Source organism: Ovis canadensis, chromosome X (assembly GCF_042477335.2).
Source record: "Ovis canadensis isolate MfBH-ARS-UI-01 breed Bighorn chromosome X, ARS-UI_OviCan_v2, whole genome shotgun sequence".
NCBI lineage: Eukaryota > Metazoa > Chordata > Mammalia > Artiodactyla > Bovidae > Ovis > Ovis canadensis.
In genome coordinates, this window is record NC_091727.1 from 38,925,489 (window position 1) to 38,944,911 (window position 19,423).

At 41.2% G+C, this 19,423-nt stretch overlaps 1 protein-coding gene across 2 annotated transcripts in view; it reads right to left on the reverse strand.

Moving 5' to 3' along the window:
- Positions 1-621: 621 nt before the first annotated feature.
- SRPX (sushi repeat containing protein X-linked) overlaps positions 622-19,423 on the reverse strand; it is a 171,034-nt gene continuing 152,232 nt past the window's right edge. For both annotated transcript variants that reach the window (XM_070289887.1, XM_070289888.1), the window contains one exon: positions 622-1,140. In XM_070289887.1, coding sequence (XP_070145988.1) covers positions 957-1,140 — 184 coding nt within the window. In that variant the 3' untranslated portion in view covers positions 622-956. The remainder of the gene's footprint in view (positions 1,141-19,423) is intronic.

Here is a 19,423-nt window from a genome sequence, read left to right on the forward strand (position 1 = left end):
GACTGGTGGTATACAGTCAATGAATCACAGCCACTGGCTGGAACTGTAGTCAAGGACTGGAAGTGTCCTGTCACCTATTTGTATTCCTAGCCCAAGTGACTGCATTCCTAGGTCTCTGAGGCCTTGAGCAGAGGTCTTCACGTTCCTCTCCTGGGGCCTTACAGGAGGAAGGGAGGGAAGCTTTCCCCCCGATTCAGGAGCCAGTATTTTCCCACTCCTGGCTGCTCATCCTTCCATGACCCCAGAGTCCATAAAGCTGCCAGAGCTGGGTCTCCCTCAACAATGTGACGACCTCATGTCTTTGTAACCCACCTGAGCTTTCACCTGGTGACCACTGGTCCACTGGAGAGAATGCAGATGGAAAAATAGAAGATGGAAGCTCCAGTTTTAGCTTCTTGGTTATAGCAGCACAGTAAATGATAAAAGTCTTACCTCTTTCATTGCCAGCTTGTTGCTTTAGGGGCTCCTCTGACACTTGAAAGTTCAGCTCTCTCAGCTCAACTGAGCTCCTCCTGAGACTTAATTTTTCCTTTCCTAAAACACCAATAGTCACAGTCTGAAGACCGGTGACCACACTGAGCAAGTATGGCTAGTGCTTGAGAAAAAATGATTTTTAGCACATTTGCTCTAAAATATTTTATTAGTAAGTTTTATATAAAACAGAAGATACATACGTGTCACACTATAAATGCATGGGAAGCCTGTATATAGTTGTAGTTTCTAGTTTCTCTACCAAAGTAACCAGCCATGATGGAATTAACAGAGTAAGTATATTCCGTTTTTGCTACAAAGTACAAAAAGCAGTGCAAAATTAAGTGCCGAGAAAGCTTATAATAATAAAATAGACTTTAAAAATTACAAATAAAAATCTGTACATCAAGGATATTGTTCAGGCCTTTCTGTGCGTGTAGCTCGATGTAGAGAGAAGAGGCACTACTGAGAGAGGACACAGCCCATCAGGTGTTGCAGGTCTGGCCCATTTCTGCTTGCAGGACCATCTCCTCTTTTCTCAAGGGGAAAGTGTCGATCAGGTTGAAGAGGGCCACAGGCGTCACCAGGGAGACGTAGCGCTCCTTGTCCACGCCATGCTTATCCAGTACCACTATGCTGAAGGAATAGAGTGGAATTCGCAGTAACAGCCTAGGACAAAGAGAAGACTAGGTCAGAATTGTCTTCCCAAGGACTGGTAAACCAGAGTCCTAGAGTGAACCTGTGTGCACAAAAAGGCTTAATACCACTAAGGACTCAATTATCCTTTAGACCTTTTCTTGTCAAAGTGTGGTACATCGCATGGGAACTTCTTAACAATGGAGAATCCCAGGCACCACCCCTCCATCCGCCACCCAAACTACTGAGTTAGAAGCTGCATTCACTCTACTGGTTGAGTAGGACAGCTTTAGACTGTAATGGCAGGAAGACTTTAGACCTGCAATGGTGCTATGTACCAACAGTTGCTCCAAGGCATGTTCAACAACGCTAACAATTTTTTGTATTATATTGGAGTCAACCCCTAATTGCAGATGAGGTTTGCACAACCACAGATGCAATAGAGCCACTGGTTATCAGCAGGGTGATTTTGGACCCCAGGGGACATTTGGTTCTGTATGAACAGTTTTGATGTTCACCATGTGTGATGGGTGCAACTGGCCTCTAATGCTAGGAAGCCAGGGCTGCTGCCTGCCATCCTACAATGGACAGAACAGCCCGCTGTCCATAGTGCCGTGGTTGAACAATCCTGGCCTGGTAGTTGCCAAGTCTAGGTGAAGCTAATTGAAATTATGTTCCAAACATTCCAGCTGTGGCCCATCTAGCTCACAACTGCATAAGAGGGGACAGAACTTGCTCTTCACCCTAGTTTTACTCACTTGGGTGATTATTTTTTTTTTAAATACATCAAGTAATTTCAAAAAGCATTTGAAGTGGTTTCAAGGGCCTGTTTTTTCTGTTCTACCCCATTAGAATTTCAAATGTATAAAGTAATGTATTTCATTAGAAACCTGTTTAGATGAAAAAAAGCCAGGGAAAGCAAACAGATGGGTTTGGGGCGGGGGGAGGAGCCCACTCAGCTACACAACAAAATCTGGAGAAGAGACCATCTCACATACAATCTCAAGATAGAGTACATACTGCCATCTGGATTTAAAGTGACTATTTTTTTCCCTCACACAAATAGATTAAGGGAAAAAAATCATTATTCAAAATCCAAGCTGACTATACTTTATTCTGCCTTTTTTTTTTTTGGCTGAGCATACAGGATCTCTGTTCATCAACCAGGGACTGAACCTGTGCTCCCTGCAGTGGAAGTACAGAGTCCTAACCACTGGACCACCAGGGAAGTCCCTCTTCTGGCTTTTGATAGTTGCAGGAGAGATGAGAATCATTTGTTTTATCCCAGTGGGAAACTAAACTGTTCATCCACTTGTGTGTGTTGCTTAGTCATGTTCAACTCTTGGTGGCCCCATGGACTGTGGCCCACCAGGCTCCTCTGTCCACTTCTAGTGAGTAGAAATAAAAGACAGCATTACCATATCTCCCACGGTTTCTCGTGGTGGTAAGAGGGGAACTTGGGAGTAGATGACCTCAAGAAGTGCATTAATGAGTTTGGGAACATTCAAATCTTGAGCATGCAAGTGATGTTAGAATGGAGAACTAAACTTCTCTGCCTCTTTAAAAAGAAGACTAATTAGCGGTTTCCCAGGTGATGCTAGTGGTAAAGAACACACCTGCCAATGCAGGAGACGTAAGAAACACGGGTTCGATCCCTGGGTCAGGAAGATCCCCCGGAGATGGAAATAGCAACCCACTCCAGTATTCTTGCCTGGACAATTCCATGGACAGAGGAGGCTGGGGGGCTACAGTCCATAGGGTCTCAAAGAGTTGGACACAAGTGATGCACACCTACCTGTCTTTATCTCCCCACGTGCACATAGGTATATAGGTACACACAGCAGCTAAACTGCTGACAGTAAAGGGGGATTTTAAAAGAACAGAATAGGAAACAAGAGAGAAGTACATTTGGAAGGAAAAAGGAACTAGGCAATATTGTGGTGGCTGGAGCCGATGGGAGAGGGTGACCAATATAGAATCGGAGCATTTGCTGTCACAGTACTTAAGTTAGGACAAAAATCCCCCATGGTGCCACCATCTGCTGCTACCACACACATTCTTCCTGTGGGCCTTGTGCCTTGATTGACACAGAATATTAAGAGGGAAAACTGCCATGAGAAGAGAGGAGTTGTCAGATCAGCAGGCTACCACCAGGTATAGAAATGCATCCCACCATGGCTAAGAAACCACAGAACTTTTGGAGATAAGACATCCTACAGGATGAAGGATGGTACCAGCAATATTTCAGAGTTACTCAAATATCAGGTTGATATGAATTTCAGAGCAAGTTCTACAGAACTAGACAAAACACTAAGGGAGGTTTCAGTTCAAAATCCTAGTGTAGGAAGAGTCTGAACTTACCTCTTCCCGTTGACACACCAAATCTACATACAATTTCCCCAGAAAAAAAAAAAACAACTAAAAACTAGGAGAGTGACTTTTGCATGTCAGGAAAATGAGAAGGAAATCACATCACAGTAGGCATAAAAGGGTGAGAGACAATCTTGGCCAAAACCCCAGCAATATCTCCAGTCACAGTCCCCACCCATGTGTGGGGACCAGCAGTCAGGAGGGCACTCATAACCTGGAGTTTCTCCCTGAGTAGTAGACAGTTCCTCTCCCACAGCAGGCTCTCCAGCATTTAAGACCTGCCGCAGAGAGACAACCCCCAAATATCTCTCCAAACCAGTGGGGCTCATCCCATAAGAGCTGCTGAGCTGTCACAAACTCAGAAAGAGTTCCTGAAGCAAAGACTAATGCACCCCAAGACACAGTGTAGAAGTATCCATTTAAAAGTACCCAGGCTTTATGTGAATAGGCTCATTTGATAATCTTAAGTAAGCAGACTGAGGGGCCAGGGGTATGTTGGTGTGAGCAATTTTCAAACTCCCTCTACCGGGTGAAAGCCAGCAGAAACCATCTCTTACCTCTTTTTCTGGCCGACTGCCACCTCCATGGTCCACCCAGGACAGACATTTTCCTATGTTCTTTCTGCCTTACTAAAGCCAGCAGGTACCATCTACCACCCCTCCACCCCCGTGGCTCTGGTGGCCAACAGGGCCTTTTGCTTGCAGTCCCTCAGGACTGTATCTGCATACTTTAAAAGCTGCTGCCTGCAGGTCTGCCTTCCAATCAGCCCGAATCTAAGTGCTCACTGATCCTCTCCACTGGAGCATTAACAGGTCTTGGCACACCCTCAAACACTGGGAACTACTGAAATTAAAATAAGCTCCTTGGACAATCACAAAGGTTTGCGAGAGAAACTAGGGTTCATCTCCTACCTGGGGCCAGTCCTTCAAGACTAGAAGTGCCCATTGCAGCTAATGCACAGAAACCAACAGAGAGCCAACTAAAATGAAGAAACAAAGGAATATATGTTCTTCTATATAAAAATAGAGAAACATATAGGATAGATAGATAACCAACACGGACCTACTGTATAGCACAGAAATCTCTACTCAATATTCTGTGATAACCTGTATGAGAAAATATTCCTTGAATAAATATATATTTATATTTTTTATATATGTGTAAGTGAATGACTTTTCTGTACACCTGAAGCATACAACATTGTAAATCAACTATATTCTACTGAAATTAAAATATAAAACAGACAATTGTCAAAAAAACTTAGGCTAAATAAAAAATTAGGTTGAAACAGAAGCCAGAAAAAATTAAGAAGGTCAAGATGGTAACATCATGCCATTACACCAAAAACAAGACCCTTTTCAGTGTGGAGACCTGTGTGGTTGCATAGATCACACACCCGTGAAACTGGCTCTGTGTCTCTAAGTCCACCAAATCTTTCCTAACAATGAAAACATACTAACCCAACCTTGTGTTCCAGGACAGGACAGTCCAAGAATAGGTAATTACAATTCCTAATGCAAGAAGATTTCTATTACCCAACCTTATCCTGCCCTCTATACTGTCAGCCATCACTCAAAGCAGCTTCTTTAGTTTTATACCTCTGTCTCAGAGCAAGGATGAAAGAAGGAGCTTGATGTTTGGGAAGTCCTAGGTGGTATAGTGGTTAGGAGTTTGATTCCCAATGCATGGGTCATGGGTTTGATTCCAGGAGAGAGGAGGGAATTTATACATTTGTAAATGTATATAACCAGCATGCTGCTGCTGCTGCTAAGTTGCTTCAGTCGTGTCCAACTCTGTGCGATCCCATAGATGGAAGCCAACCAGGCTCCCCCGTCCCTGGGATTCTCCAGGCAAGAGTACTGGAGTGGGTTGCCATTTCCTTCTCCAATGTATGAAAGTGAAAAGTGAAAGTGAAGTCGCTCAGCTGTGTCTGACTCTTAGCGACCCCATGGACTGCAGCCTACCAGGCTCTGCCACCCATGGGATTTTCCAGGCAAGAATACTGGAGAGGGGTGCCATTGCCTTCTCCGATAACCAGCATAGCAACACACACACACACACACACACACACACACACACACATCAAATATTAACAGACGTAAAAGGAGAAGTACAAGGATAATGATAGCAGGGTACATTAATATGCAGCTTACAACAATGGACAGATATCCAGATGGAAGCTCAGTAACAGAACAGCCTTAAACACATTAAACTGTGGATTTCATAGAGAAATATATACAACATCCCATTGAAAGCAAGAGAATATCTATTCTTCATGTGCATATGGAACATTCTACAGGATAGATTCTTAATCAAGATGATTAAAATCATAGACAGCATCTCCTTTGATCATAATGTATCAAACTTAGAAATAAAATATAAGAAGAAAACTAGAAACATTTAAGAATAATGTGTCAATTAAACAGCGTGTTAGTGGACAAGTGACTCAAATAGAAATAAAATATATTTAGTCAAATGAAAATGGAAATAAAACATCCTAAAACTTATGAAATGCATCAAAAGCAGTTCTGAGAGAGAAATTCAGGGCAATAAATACTTATCAAAACAAAAATCTCAAAAGAAACCTAACTTGACATCTGAAACAACTAGAAAGTTAGGAAATAATAAGGATCAGAGAAGATATAAATGGAGAGACAAAAAAGACAAAAGACCACTGCAACAAGAGGTGGGTCTTTCCAAAGGTAAAATTCATAAAACTTTAGGTAGACTCACCAGGACAGTTTGGATTCAAATACAAATCAGAAATGAAAGAGACTCACAACTGATATCACAGATATGTAAAGAACAAGAGACTACTGTGAAAATTTACATGCCAAGAAATTTGACAGCCTAGTAGTGGATGAATTCCTAGAAAAATACAACCCTTCAAGACTGAATTATGAACAAATAGAAACTCTTTAATTACTATTAAGAAGATTGAATCACTAATCAAAAACCTCCCAACAAATAAAAGCCCAGGACCAGATGGTTACACAACTGAATTCTACCTTCATTCAAAGAATTAATACTAAACCTTCTCAAACTCTTCCAAAAACTAGGAGAGGAGGTTCCATTTTAAAACTCAGTTTACAAGGCCATCATTTGCTGGTAACCCAAACCAGACAAGGACACCAGAAAATTACATGCTAACATCCCTGGTGAACGCAAATGCAAATATCCTCAACATTTGTAAAACAATTCAACATATTTATACATTTCCAAGATGCAAAGATGATTCAACATCTACCAATCATGTTATGCCATATTAATAAAATGAATGATAAAAATCATATAATCCCAATAGTTTCAGACAAGCATTTGACAAAACTCACCATCCATTTATGATAAAAACTTTCTCAACAATGTGGGTATAGTGGGAACAAATCTTGACATTATAAAGCCCATATATAAACAAGGCCACAGCTAAGTTTATACTCGATGGTAAAAAGCTAAAAGCTTTTAGTCTAAGATCAGAAACAAGACAAGGATGCCCATTCTTGCCACTTGGATTCAACATGCTAGTGTTAGTCCTAGCCAGACTTGGAACACAACAAAAAGAGAAAAAAGACATCCAAATTGGAAAATAAAACTCATTATTTCTGGATTTCATGATGTTATATATAGAAAACCCTAAAGACTCCAACAAAATACTGTTAGATTAATAAACCAAATTCAGTAAAAGTTCTGAATACAAAATGGATATACACAAATCTTGGGCATTTCTATACACTAACAAGCAAATCTTAAAGTCTTTCCAACAGTAGTAGATATAATGGTTCTCTGATATAATTTGCCCATTTTCATCCAGTTTAGATCACTGATTCTTAAAAAGTTGATGCACAGTCTTGCCACCTCCTGTTTGACCATGTTAAATTTACGATGATTCGTGGAACTAGCATTCCAGGTTCCTATGTAATATGGTTCTTTACTGCATCCAACTTTACTTTCAGTACCAGACACATCCACAACTGGGCATCATTTCTGCTATGGCTCAGCCTTTTCATTTCTTCTAGAGCTATTTCTGCACTTTTCTCCAGTAGTATATTGTATAAAAATCAAGACAGGGAGCTGACTGTGGCTCAGATTATGAGTTGCTTATTGCAAAATATAGACTTAAATTGAAGAAAGAAAGGAAAACCACTAGGCCATTCAGATATGACCTAAATCAAATCTCTTACAATTATACAGTAGAAGTGACAGGTTCAAGGGATTAGATCTGGTAGACAGAGTGCCTGAAGAACTGCAAACAGATGTTCATAACATTGTACAGGAGGCGGTGACCAAAATTTTCCTCCAGTAAAGATATGCAACAAGACAAAATGGTCTCATGAGGAGGCCTTAAAAATAGTTTTGAAAGAAAGACAAGCAAAAGGCAAAGGAGAAAACAAAAGATATACCCATCTGAAAGCAGAGTTCCAAATAATAGCTAGGAGAGATTAAAAAAAAAAAGCCTTCTTAAACTAACACTGTAAAGAAATAGAGGAAAAGAATAGAGTGGGAAAGACTAGAGATCTCTTCAAGAAAATGAGAGAGACCAGGGGAACATTTCATACAAAGATGGGCACAGTAAAGGACAGAAATGGTATGGACATTAGAGAAGCAAAAAATATTAAGAAGACATGGCAAGAATATACAGAAGAATTGTACAAGAAAGGTCTTAATGACCTGGATAACCACATAGATGTGATCACTCACCTAGAGCCAGACATCCTGGAGTGTGAAGTCCAGTGGGCCACTGGAATCATTATTATGACTAAAGCTAGTGGATGTGATGGAATTCCAGTTGAGCTATTTCAAATTCTAAAAGATGATGCTGTGAAAGTGCTGCACTCAACATGCCAGCAAATTTGGAAAACTCAGCAGTGGTCACAGGACTGCAAAAGGCCAGTTTTCATTCTAATCCAAAAAAAATGGGCAAAGAATGTTCAAACTACTGTCCAACTGCACTCGTTTCACATACTAGCAAGATAATGCTCAAAACCCTTCAAGCTAGGCTTCCACAGTACATGAACCATGAACTTACAGACATAGAAGCTTTGTTTAGAAAACAAAGAGGACCAGATGAACTTACAGACATAGAAGCTTTGTTTAGAAAACAAAGAGGACCAGATATCAAATTTCCAACATCCCTTGGATCATACAAAAACCAAGGGAATTCAAGAAAAACATCTACTTTTGCTTCGTTGACTATCCTAAGCCTTTGACTGTGTGGATCACAACAAACTGGGGAAAATTCTCAGAGAGATGGGAATACCAGATAATCATACCTGCCTCCTGAGAAACCTGTATGCGGGTCAAGAAGCAACTGTTAGAACTGGACATGGAACAATGGACTGGTTCAAAATTAGGAAAGGAATACTTCAAGGCTATATATCGTCACCTTGTTTATTTAACTTCTATGCAGAGTATATCATGCGAAATGCCAGGCTAGATGAAGCTCAAGCTGGTATCAAGATTGCCAGGAGAAAGATCAATAACCTCAGGTAACACCAACCTAATGGCAGAAAGCAAAGAGGAACTAAAAAGACTGGTTGATGGTAAAAGAGGACAGTGAAAAACCTGGGTTAAGATCCAACATTCAAAAAACTAAGATCCTGGCATCTGGTCCCATCACTTCATGGCAAATAGATACAGAAAAGGTGGAAACAGTGACAGACTTTATTTTCTTGAGCTCCAAAATAACTGTGTATGGTGACTGCAGCCTCAAAAATCAAATACATTTGCTCCTTGGGGGAAAAAAAAGCTTTGACAAACCGAGACAGCATTTTGCCAACAAAGGTTTGTTTAGTAAAAGCTATCACTTTTCCAGTAATCATGTATGGATGTGAGAGTTGGACCATAAAGAAGGTTGATCGAAGAAGAATTGATGCTTTGGAAGTATGGTGGTGAAGACTCTTGAAAGTCCTTGGACAGCAAAGAAATCAAACAAGTCAATCCTAAAGGAAATCAATCCTGAATATTTATTGGAAGGACTGATGCTGAAGCTGAAGCTCCAATACTTTGGCCACCAGATGGAAAGAATCACGTCTTTGGAAAAGACCTTGAAGCTGGGAAAGATTGAGGGAAGAAGGAGAATGGGGCGACAGATGATGAGATGGTTAGATGGCATCACTGACTCAATGGATATGAGTTTGAGCAAACTCTGGGAAAGAGTGAAAGACAGAGAAGCCTGGCATGCTGCAGTCAGTGGAGGTCACGACGATTTGGACATGAGTGAGGGAATGAAGAACAACAAGAATAATAAAGTACCAGAAATAGAAAAATCACTTTTCTAGTTGTATGAAAATCAATAAATACCTAGAGTAAACTTTACCAAGAATTCAAAGGACTTGTACATTGAAAACAATACACGTTCCATTTCAAAACTATGAAGCCTTTGGTAAAAGCACAAGGCAGTGGTTCACTCACTGTGATCCCCAGACCAGCAGCATTAGCAACATCTGGAAACTTCCTCGAAATGCAAGTTCTCAGGCCCTACCATAGACCTAGCCCATCAAAAACTCTGGGGCAGGGGCCCCATACTGTTTTAACAGCTCTTCTGGAGATTCTGAGATAGGGCAAAGCTTGAAAACCACTGTATAATTCCTTTATGCTGCTTATTTACTTTTTACACCATCATCATTAGCTTACAGAGGTCTACAGTAGCCCCAACAGATACAACCTGAATCAGACGTTTTCTTAAATCAGATTTTTCTATCCAAATTTAAACAATTTAAAATCACATCAAGATTTTATAAAGATTCTCTCTGCTGCTGCTAAGTCGCTTCAGTCGTGTCCGACTCTGTGCGACCCCATAGAAGGCAGCCCATCAGGCTCCACCGTCCCTGGGATTCTCCAGCCAAGAACACTGGAGTGGGTTGCCATTTCCTTCTCCAAGACTCTCTCTATATACCTACAATCCCTTTAGGAAATTCTACAACAGGTCTTTAAAAAAATCATTGACACAGTTCTAAATGAGCAATAGCTTCATGAAACCTACTGGGAAAATTTTTAATAATATGTTTCAGATGTCAACAATCTTCTCAGGTTTTCTTATCTTTAAATTGGACTGTTGGTAATTATAAATATATTGTTAAAGGGTACCGTCACCCCTGCAAATAGTAAAGCTGATTCCGTTTAGAGTCATTTACTTAACACCAACATGGCACCAGGCACTGTGCTAGGTACTAGATGCTAATGCAGTAGGACAAATAATGAATAAATAAAAGGTTATGAGTGTTCCCAGGCTTCTCCTCCAACTAAAGAGAATTCAGGCCTATTTATTGTTCTATATCCCTGGCCTTCTGAGTTTTTTTATCCTCCAGACACTCTGCCAAAGTATGGTGGGTCAAAAGGCAGATGCAATGCCGCAGAGCAACTAAGCCTGTGTGTCACAACTACTGAGCCCGTGGCTCTAAGAGCCCAGGAACCTCAACTATTGAACCTGTGTTCTGCAGCTACTGAAGCTTGCCAACCATAGACTGTGTGCTCCAAAACAAAAGAAGCCACTGGAATGATAACCTTGTGTACCACAACTAGAGAGTACCCCCTACTCACTGCAAGTAGAGAACACCTGCACAGCAATGAAGCACCAGTGTAATAAAAGATTTAAAAATTTTAAAAACTAACACTGAGCAATAGCAACAATGGATCCAGCAATCCCAGTCCTGGGCATACATCTGCAGAAATCCATAATTCAAAAGATATGTGCATGCCAATGTTCATAGTAGCACTATTTATTACAATAGCGAGGACATGAAAGTAACCACATCTCCATCACACACACGTGCCATATAAAAATATCCAGCCAAAAAAAGAGGAATGAAATAATGTCACTGGTAACAACATGGATGGACCAAAATATTGTCATAGTAAATCAAGCAAGTCAGACAAAGACAAATATATCACTGATGTGTAGAATATAAATTTAAAAAAATGATACAAATGAAGTTATTTACACATAGAAATAGACTTACAGATATGGAAAACAAACATGGTTACCAAAGAGGAAACATGGAGGGGGGAAGCATAAATCAAGAGCTTTGGATTTATATATATACACTACTATATATCTGATTGATAACCAAGAACTTATGTATAGCACAGGGAAATCTATTCAATATTCTGTGATAACCTATATGAAAAAACCATCTAAAAAAGAATGAATATATGTATAACTGAATTACCTTGCTGTACACCTGAAACTAACAAAACACTGTGAAGCAACTCTGCTACAATAAAACAAAAAAGAAATCATTCATGTACATGTTCACAGCAGCACTATTTACAACAGCCAAGACATGGAAGCAAGCTAAGTGTTCACTGACAAATCAATGCATAAAGAAGATATAGAATATATACACAATGGAAAATTACTTAACTATAAAAAAGAATGCCATTTGTAACATGAATGGAATTAGAAATAATCATATCAAGTGAAGAAAGACAAAGAACAAATATCCTGTGACATCACTTATATGTGGAATCTAAAAAAAATGATTTAAATGAACTTGTTTTGTTTTTGAAGTCCCATTCAATATCTTTTAGTCCTGTGTATCCCGTAATTAATTATGACAGCTATTTTACTACTTTTCTCTTTAAACCTTTATACTAGTTTTATATATCCACTACTGTTACTAATATATCTACATTTTAAATTTTTAAAAAATACTATTTTAACTATTTTAAAATGGAAGTAATTTCAATTTTGTTTGTCCTTTGTTTGTACAACAAAGTGAGAATTATACATAAATATGCATATTGTTTATCAGATTCTTTTCCACTATAGGTCCCTGTACTATACAAGAGGTCTTTGTAACTTCTCTTTTATACTAGTGCGTATATGTTAACCTGAAATTCCTAATTTTTTCCAGTCTCCCTCAATCCCCTACTATCCTCTTTGGTAACCATAAGTTTGTTTTCAATGTCTATGAGTCTATTTTTGTTTTGTAAAAATCTTTGTGGTCCTTTAGAATGTATTCAAACTTAAGTTGTTTTCAAAATAAAAAAACCAGTCTATGTCTGACGCAGGATGCAGCATGCTTGGGACTGGTGCATGGGGATGACCCAGAGAGATGTTTTGGGGAGGGAGGTGGGAGGGGGGTTCATGTTTGGGAATGCATGTAAGAATTAAAGATTTTAAAATTAAAAAAAAAAAACATGATAAACATAAGTTATATACAAGCTTCATGTTGACCAGAAACCATAAAACTACAGTGGATACACAAATAATAACAAGAAAGGAATCTAAGCATACTGCTGATTCTTTAAATCACACAAAGATAACAAGAGAAGAATGTAACAGAGGATCCATAAAACAGGCATAAAACAATTATGAAAATGTCAATAAGAATATACCTATCAATAATTTAAGTGGACTACATTATCTAATCAAAAGAAAGAGTAGCTGAATGGGGGGAAAAAAAGACCTATCTATATGCTGCTGACAAGGGACTGAATTCAGATGTGAAGGCACACAAAAGCTGAAAGTGAAGGAATGGACAAATATATTCTATGCAAGTGCAAACCAAAAGCTGGATAACTTTTCTTGTATCAGACAAAATAGACTTTAAAGCAAGACTATTATCAGCTAGAGAAGGGCAATACATAATGATAAAGTCTGCAATCCAGAAAGAAGATACAATGGTTGTAAATATATATAGAGAGACAGATAGATGTATATCTATATATAAAAGCAGCATGGACGCACATAAATATACAAGGCAAATATTAACACATTAACGGACCTAAAAGGAAAAATGCGAGGACAATAATATCCAGCTTACAACAATGGATAGATCATCCAAACAGAAGCGCAATAACAAAACAGACTTAAACACATTAAACTGTGGATTTAATAGAGAAATACAGAACATCCCATCCAAAGCAACTGAATATATATTCCTCATGTGTACACAGAACATTCTCTAGGATACATCATGTTAGGCTGTAAACCAAGCCTTCATCAACTCAAGATGACTGAAATCATATGATCTTTTTAGATCATAATGTATCAAACATAGAAATTAAATATAAGAAGAAAAGTAGAAACATTTACAAATAATGTGGCAATTAAACTGTGTTACTAGACAATGAGTGACTCAAAGAGAAATTAAAAAATACGTTCAGTAAAATGGAAATAAAAAATTCTAAGACGTATGAATCAAGGCAAATTGGAAGTGGTCAAACAGGAGATGGAAAGAGTGAACATTGACATTTTAAGAATCAGCGAATTAAAATGGACTGGAATGGGTGACTTTAACTTAGATGACCATTGTATCTACTACTGTGCGAAAGAATCCCTTAGAAGAAACGGAGTAGCCATCATAGTCAACAAAAGAGTCCAAAATGTAGTACTCGGATGCAATCTCAAAAACGACAGAATGCTCTCTGTTTCTTTCCAAGGCAAACCATTCAATATCACGGTAATCCAAGTCTATGCCCTGACCAGTAATGCTGAAGAAGCTGAAGTTGAATGGTTCTATGAAGACCTACAAGACCTTTTAGAACTAACACCCCAAAAATATGTCCTTTTCATTATAGGGGACTGGAATGCAAAAGTAGGAAGTCAAGAAACACCTGGAGTAACAGGCAAATTTGGCCTTGGCGTACAGAATGAAGCAGGGCAAAGACTAATAGAGTTCTGCCGAGAGAATGCACTGGTCATAGCAAACACCCTCTTCCAAAAACAAAAGAGAGGACTCTACACATGGACATCACCAGATGGCCAACACCAAAATCAGATTGAAACTCTATACAGTCAGCAAAAACAAGACCGGGAGCTGACTGTGGCTCAGATCATGAACTCCTAATTACCAAATTCAAACTTAAATTGAAGGAAGTAGGAAAAACCACTAAACCATTCAGGTATGCCCTAAATCAAATCCCTTATGATTATACAGTGGAAATGAGAAATAGATTTAAGGGACTGGATCTGATAGAGTGCCTGATGAACTATGGACAGAGGTTTGTGACACTGTACAGGAGACAGGGATCAAGACCATCCCCAAGAAAAAGAAATGCAAAAAGGCAAAATGGCTGTCTGAGGAGGCCTGACAAATATCTGCAAAAAGAAGAGAAGTGAAAAGCAAAGGAGAAAAGGAAAGATATACCCATTTGAATGCAGAGTTCCAAAGAATAGCAAGGAGAGAGGAGAAAGCCTTCCTCAGTGATCAATGCAAAGAAACAGAGGAAAACAATAGAATGGCAAAGACTGGAGATCTCTTCAAGAAAATTAGAGATACCAAGGGAACATTTCATGTAACGATGGACTCAATAAAGGACAGAAATGGTATGGACCTAACAGAAGCAGAAGATATTAAGAAGAGGGGTCAAGAATACACAGAAGAACTGTACAAAAAAGATCTTTACGACCCAGATAATCACAGTGTGATCACTCACCTAGAGCAAGACATCCTGGAATGTGAAGTCAAGTGGGCCTTAGGAAGCATCACTACGAACAAAGCTAGGGGAGGTGATGGAATTCCAGGTGAGCTATTTCAAATCCTGAAAGATGATGCTGTGGAAGTGCAGCAAATTTGGAAAACTCAGCAGTGGCCACAGGACTGGAAAAGGTCAGTTTTCATTCCAATCCCAAAGAAAGGCAATGCCAAACAATGCTCAAACTACCACACAATTGCACTCATCTCACACGCTAGTAAAGTAATGCTCAAAATTCTCCAAGTCAGGCTTTAGCAATATGTTATCCATGAACTTCCAGATGTTCAAGCTGGTTTTAGAAAAGGCAGAGAAACCAGAGATCAAATTGCCAACATCCACTGGATCAAACAAAAAGCAAGAGAGTTCCGGGAAAACACCTATTTCTGCTTTACTGACTATGCCAAAGCCTTTGACAAACTATGGAAAATTCTGAAAGAGATGTGAATACCAGACCACCTGACCTGCCTTTTGAGAACTCTGTATGGAGGTCAGGAAACAACAGCTAGAACTGGACATGGAACAAGAGACTGGTTCCAAATAGGAAAAGGAGTATGTTATCAGTATTGTATACTGTCACCCTGCTTGTTTAACTTATATGCAGAGTACATCATGAGAAATGCTGGACTGGAAGCAGCACAAGCTGGAATCAAGTTTGCCGGGAGAAATATCAATAACCTCAGATATGCAGATGACACCACCCTTATGGCAGAAAGTGAAGAACTAAACCTCTTGAGGAAAGTGAAAGAGGAGAGTGAAAAATTTGACTGAAAGCTCAAATTCAGAAAACTAAGATCATGGCAGCGGGTCCCATCACTTCATGGGAAATAGATGGGGAAACAGTGTCAGACTTTATTTTGGGGGGCTCCAAAATCACTGCAGATGGTGACTGCAGCCATGAAATTCAAAGACGCTTACTCCTTGGAAGAAAAGTTATGACCAACCTAGACAGCATATTCAAAACCAGAGACATTACTTTACCAACAAAGGTCCATCTAGTCAAGGCTATGGTTTTTCCAGTGGTCATCTATAGATGTGAGAGTTGTACCATAAAGAAAGCTGAGCACCGAAGAATAGATGCTTTTGAACTGTGGTGTTGGAGAAGACTCTTGAGAGTCCCTTGGACTGCAAGGAGATCCAACCAGTCCATCCTAAAGGAGAGCAGTCCTGAGTGTTCATTGGAAGGACTGATGTTGAAGCTGAAACTCCAATCCTTTGGCCACCTGATGTGCACGGCTGACTCATTTGAAAAGACCCTGATGCTGAGAACGATTGAAGGTGGGAGGAGAAGGGGACGACCGAGGATGAGATGGCTGGATGGCATCACTGACTCAATGGACATGGGTTTGAGTGGAAAGCTGTGGTACATATACACAATGGAGTACTACTCAGCCATTAAAAAGAATACATTTGAGTCCGTTCTAATGAGGTGGAGGAAACTGGAGCCTATGATACAGAGTGAAGTAAGCCAGAAAGAAAAACACCAATACAGTATACTAATGCATGTATATGGAATTTAGAAAGATGGGAATGATAACCCTGTATGTGAGACAGCAAGAGAGACACCTATGTATAGAAGTCTTTTTGACTCTGTGGGAGAGGGCGAGGGTGGGATGATTTGGGAGAATGGCATTGAAACATGTATATTGTCATATTTGAAATAGATCGCCAGTCCAGGTTCTGTGCATGAGACAGGGTGCTCCAGGCTGGTGCATTGGGATGACCCAGAGGGATGGGATGAGGAGGGAGGTGGGAGGGCAGCTCAGGATGGGGAACACGAGTACACCCATGGCAGATTCATGTCGATGTATGGCAAAACTAATACAATATTTTAAAGTAACTAACCTCCAATTATAATAAATAAATTTATATTAAAAAATAAATAACTTGAAAACGTTGTGGATGCGAAGTACTCAGCTCAAAGCGGCTCTGCCTCACCCTGGCTTTGAATGACAGTGGTCTCACCCTCCCCACACCCTGGGTTTGATAGACACTGGTCTTGCCCTGCCCACAGATCCCGCCCACGGATCCCGCCCACCCACGTGACCTCTTCCTTAACCAATCTCAAGCCCAGGCACTGACCCCGCCCAACAGACGCCATTACCCGTCCGTCCCAGAGCCAGCACCCAGCCGCCTGCCATCTGGCCCGGAGCCCGCCTCCGGCCACCCACATCGTCCACCCTGGGAAAGTTCCGAGGAGACCGCTGGCGCCCGCGCCCCCGCCGATTCCTGCCCCACAGACGCCTCATCCCAGCCGCCCTTCCCTGGTTCGAGGAGGTGCCCGCCATGCTGCCCACATTGCCCTCACAGGTGCGTCAGAACTACCGCCCCGAGTGTGAGGCCGCGGTAAACAGCCATGCCGCCCTGGAGTTCCACGCCTCCTTCCATTGCCTGGCCGTGTCCTTCTACCTCGACCATGTTGACGTGGCCTTGAAGGGTTTCTCCCACTTCTTCCTGCTCCGCTCCCTCGAGCACAGCAAGACAACCGAGAGCCTGATGTTCCTGCAGAACCAGCGTGGGGGCCGCATCTGCTTCCTCGACATCAGAAAGCCTGAGACCCAGCAGTGGGAGAGCGGACTCCAGGCCATGCAAGACACCCTGCACCTGGAGAAGTACGTCAACCAGAGCCTGCTCAACCTGCACCAGCTGGCCACCGACAGCAGCGACACCGACCTGTGCCAGTTCCTGCGGGCCGGCTACCTGAACCAGCAGGTCAAGTTCATCAGGGAGCTGCGGAACCATCTCAGCGACCTGAGCAACATGGGGTTCCCAGAAGATGCCCTGGCAGAGTACTTCTTGGACAAGCTCACCCTGGGTGACGATGACAAGAAGGACTGAGCCTGGACTGGACTTTCCCCCGAGTCCTGGGTGGCTGCTCAAGGTCACCCTGCCTGCAGTGCAGACCGCAGTACTGCCCTTGCAGAAAAAGTTCACTTTAAGGTTTCCTTCTTTCACTGTTCTTCAAATAAAAGTAATTGCTTCCTGAAGAAATAAACGTGCCTTGTTGATTCATGCGTGCAAACCCTTAACCTTTCAAGTTTTAAAACAGGTATCCGGCAGTTTTTCGAGCTACCAATGCCCTGTCCACAGGCAGCTCAGGATCTCCACAGAGGGAGGGAAGAAGGGGATCCATGGGACCCTGAACAATACAAAATGTACCTTCCCCTAATAAACAATATGGTATACGGGGTGGGCATGGGTGAGGCAAGGCGCTGGTGAATGTGGGTGCCTGTGAATAGACGAGACTTAATGAGGTGAGGACCTGGTGAATGTGGGTGACTCTGAATAGATGAGACATAAAAATATGGCCTGAAAATCACGATTGGGGTTGATCCCCAGAAATAGTGAAGGGAAAGGGATTGGGAAGGGAATGAAATCAAGGGGTCTTCATTTTGTTTGAAGCAGACTTCTGGGTAGCAAGATGGGGACCTGGGATGCTGCCATAGCACAGTCCCTCTCTGACAAGCTCACCCTGGGCTACTGTGACAATCTTAAGTGTAGCAGGGTGGCTTTCCTAGAGACACACTTCCTGTGGTCACCACTGTTGAGCATCGGAGCGGCCCTTACAAAACATCCACGTGTGATTTTCTACTTGAATTGTACCACCCTGCAATAAAGCAGCATGATACCACTCAAAATTTATCTCAGTTCTATTGAGGGTGATTCTATATAGCCCCTCTAGGGTGAAAAATATAAGCTCATGAATGAAGGTCAATTTGTGATACTGAATATAAAGTAAAATGAATCCCCCCGAATTTAAAGTCAGTGGTACTGGCTGCACTGAAGTATGTAGAGGGGGAAAGGGTGAAGCTGGGAGACTGGTGGAAGGTATGACAGCTGGTCCAGGTGAAAGACGATGGTGGTTGAACTGGAGTGGAGGATGAGGAAATGAAGAGATGTAGACACACTGCAGATGGATTGGGAAACATCAGCAACGTTTCTTCATGGACCAGAGACGAAGAGTGAGATATGAAGAAGAAAATCTATGCCTGGCTTGATGGTGGTGCCATTTTATCAATTTGGGGTCTTTTGCCAGGGGCACAGCTGGGATGGAAGGTGGAGAAGGCATGTCATGTAAAATCTGAGATGCATATTAGACATCCAAGTGGAACTGTCATGCAGGTAGCCAGAAAAATGAAGCTGGAGTTCAGAGCGGATGTGGATGTCAGCTTTAGAAACAGACCTATGGGAGACATCATGATCAGATGAAGTCTCTACACATGTAAAACCTAATATTGCCTTTGCCTAACAAAAACTCTCAAAATATGTTTCTTCTGTGCCTAGGTGTGGTTAATAAAGCAAAAGTTAAAATTTTACAGTTCTTGCCTGTCTTATCAAGGACACATAGTCCTTGATAACAGATGGTCCTCAGATTGACACATGGTCCATCTGAGTCTCCCAAAACTTTGCAAACTGCTTTGAATATTTACAAATATTTCTCCCTGTAGCTCAGACAGTAAAGAATCTGCCTGCAATGTGGGAGACCTGGGTTTGATCCCTGGGTCAGGAAGATCCCCTGGAGAAGGGAATG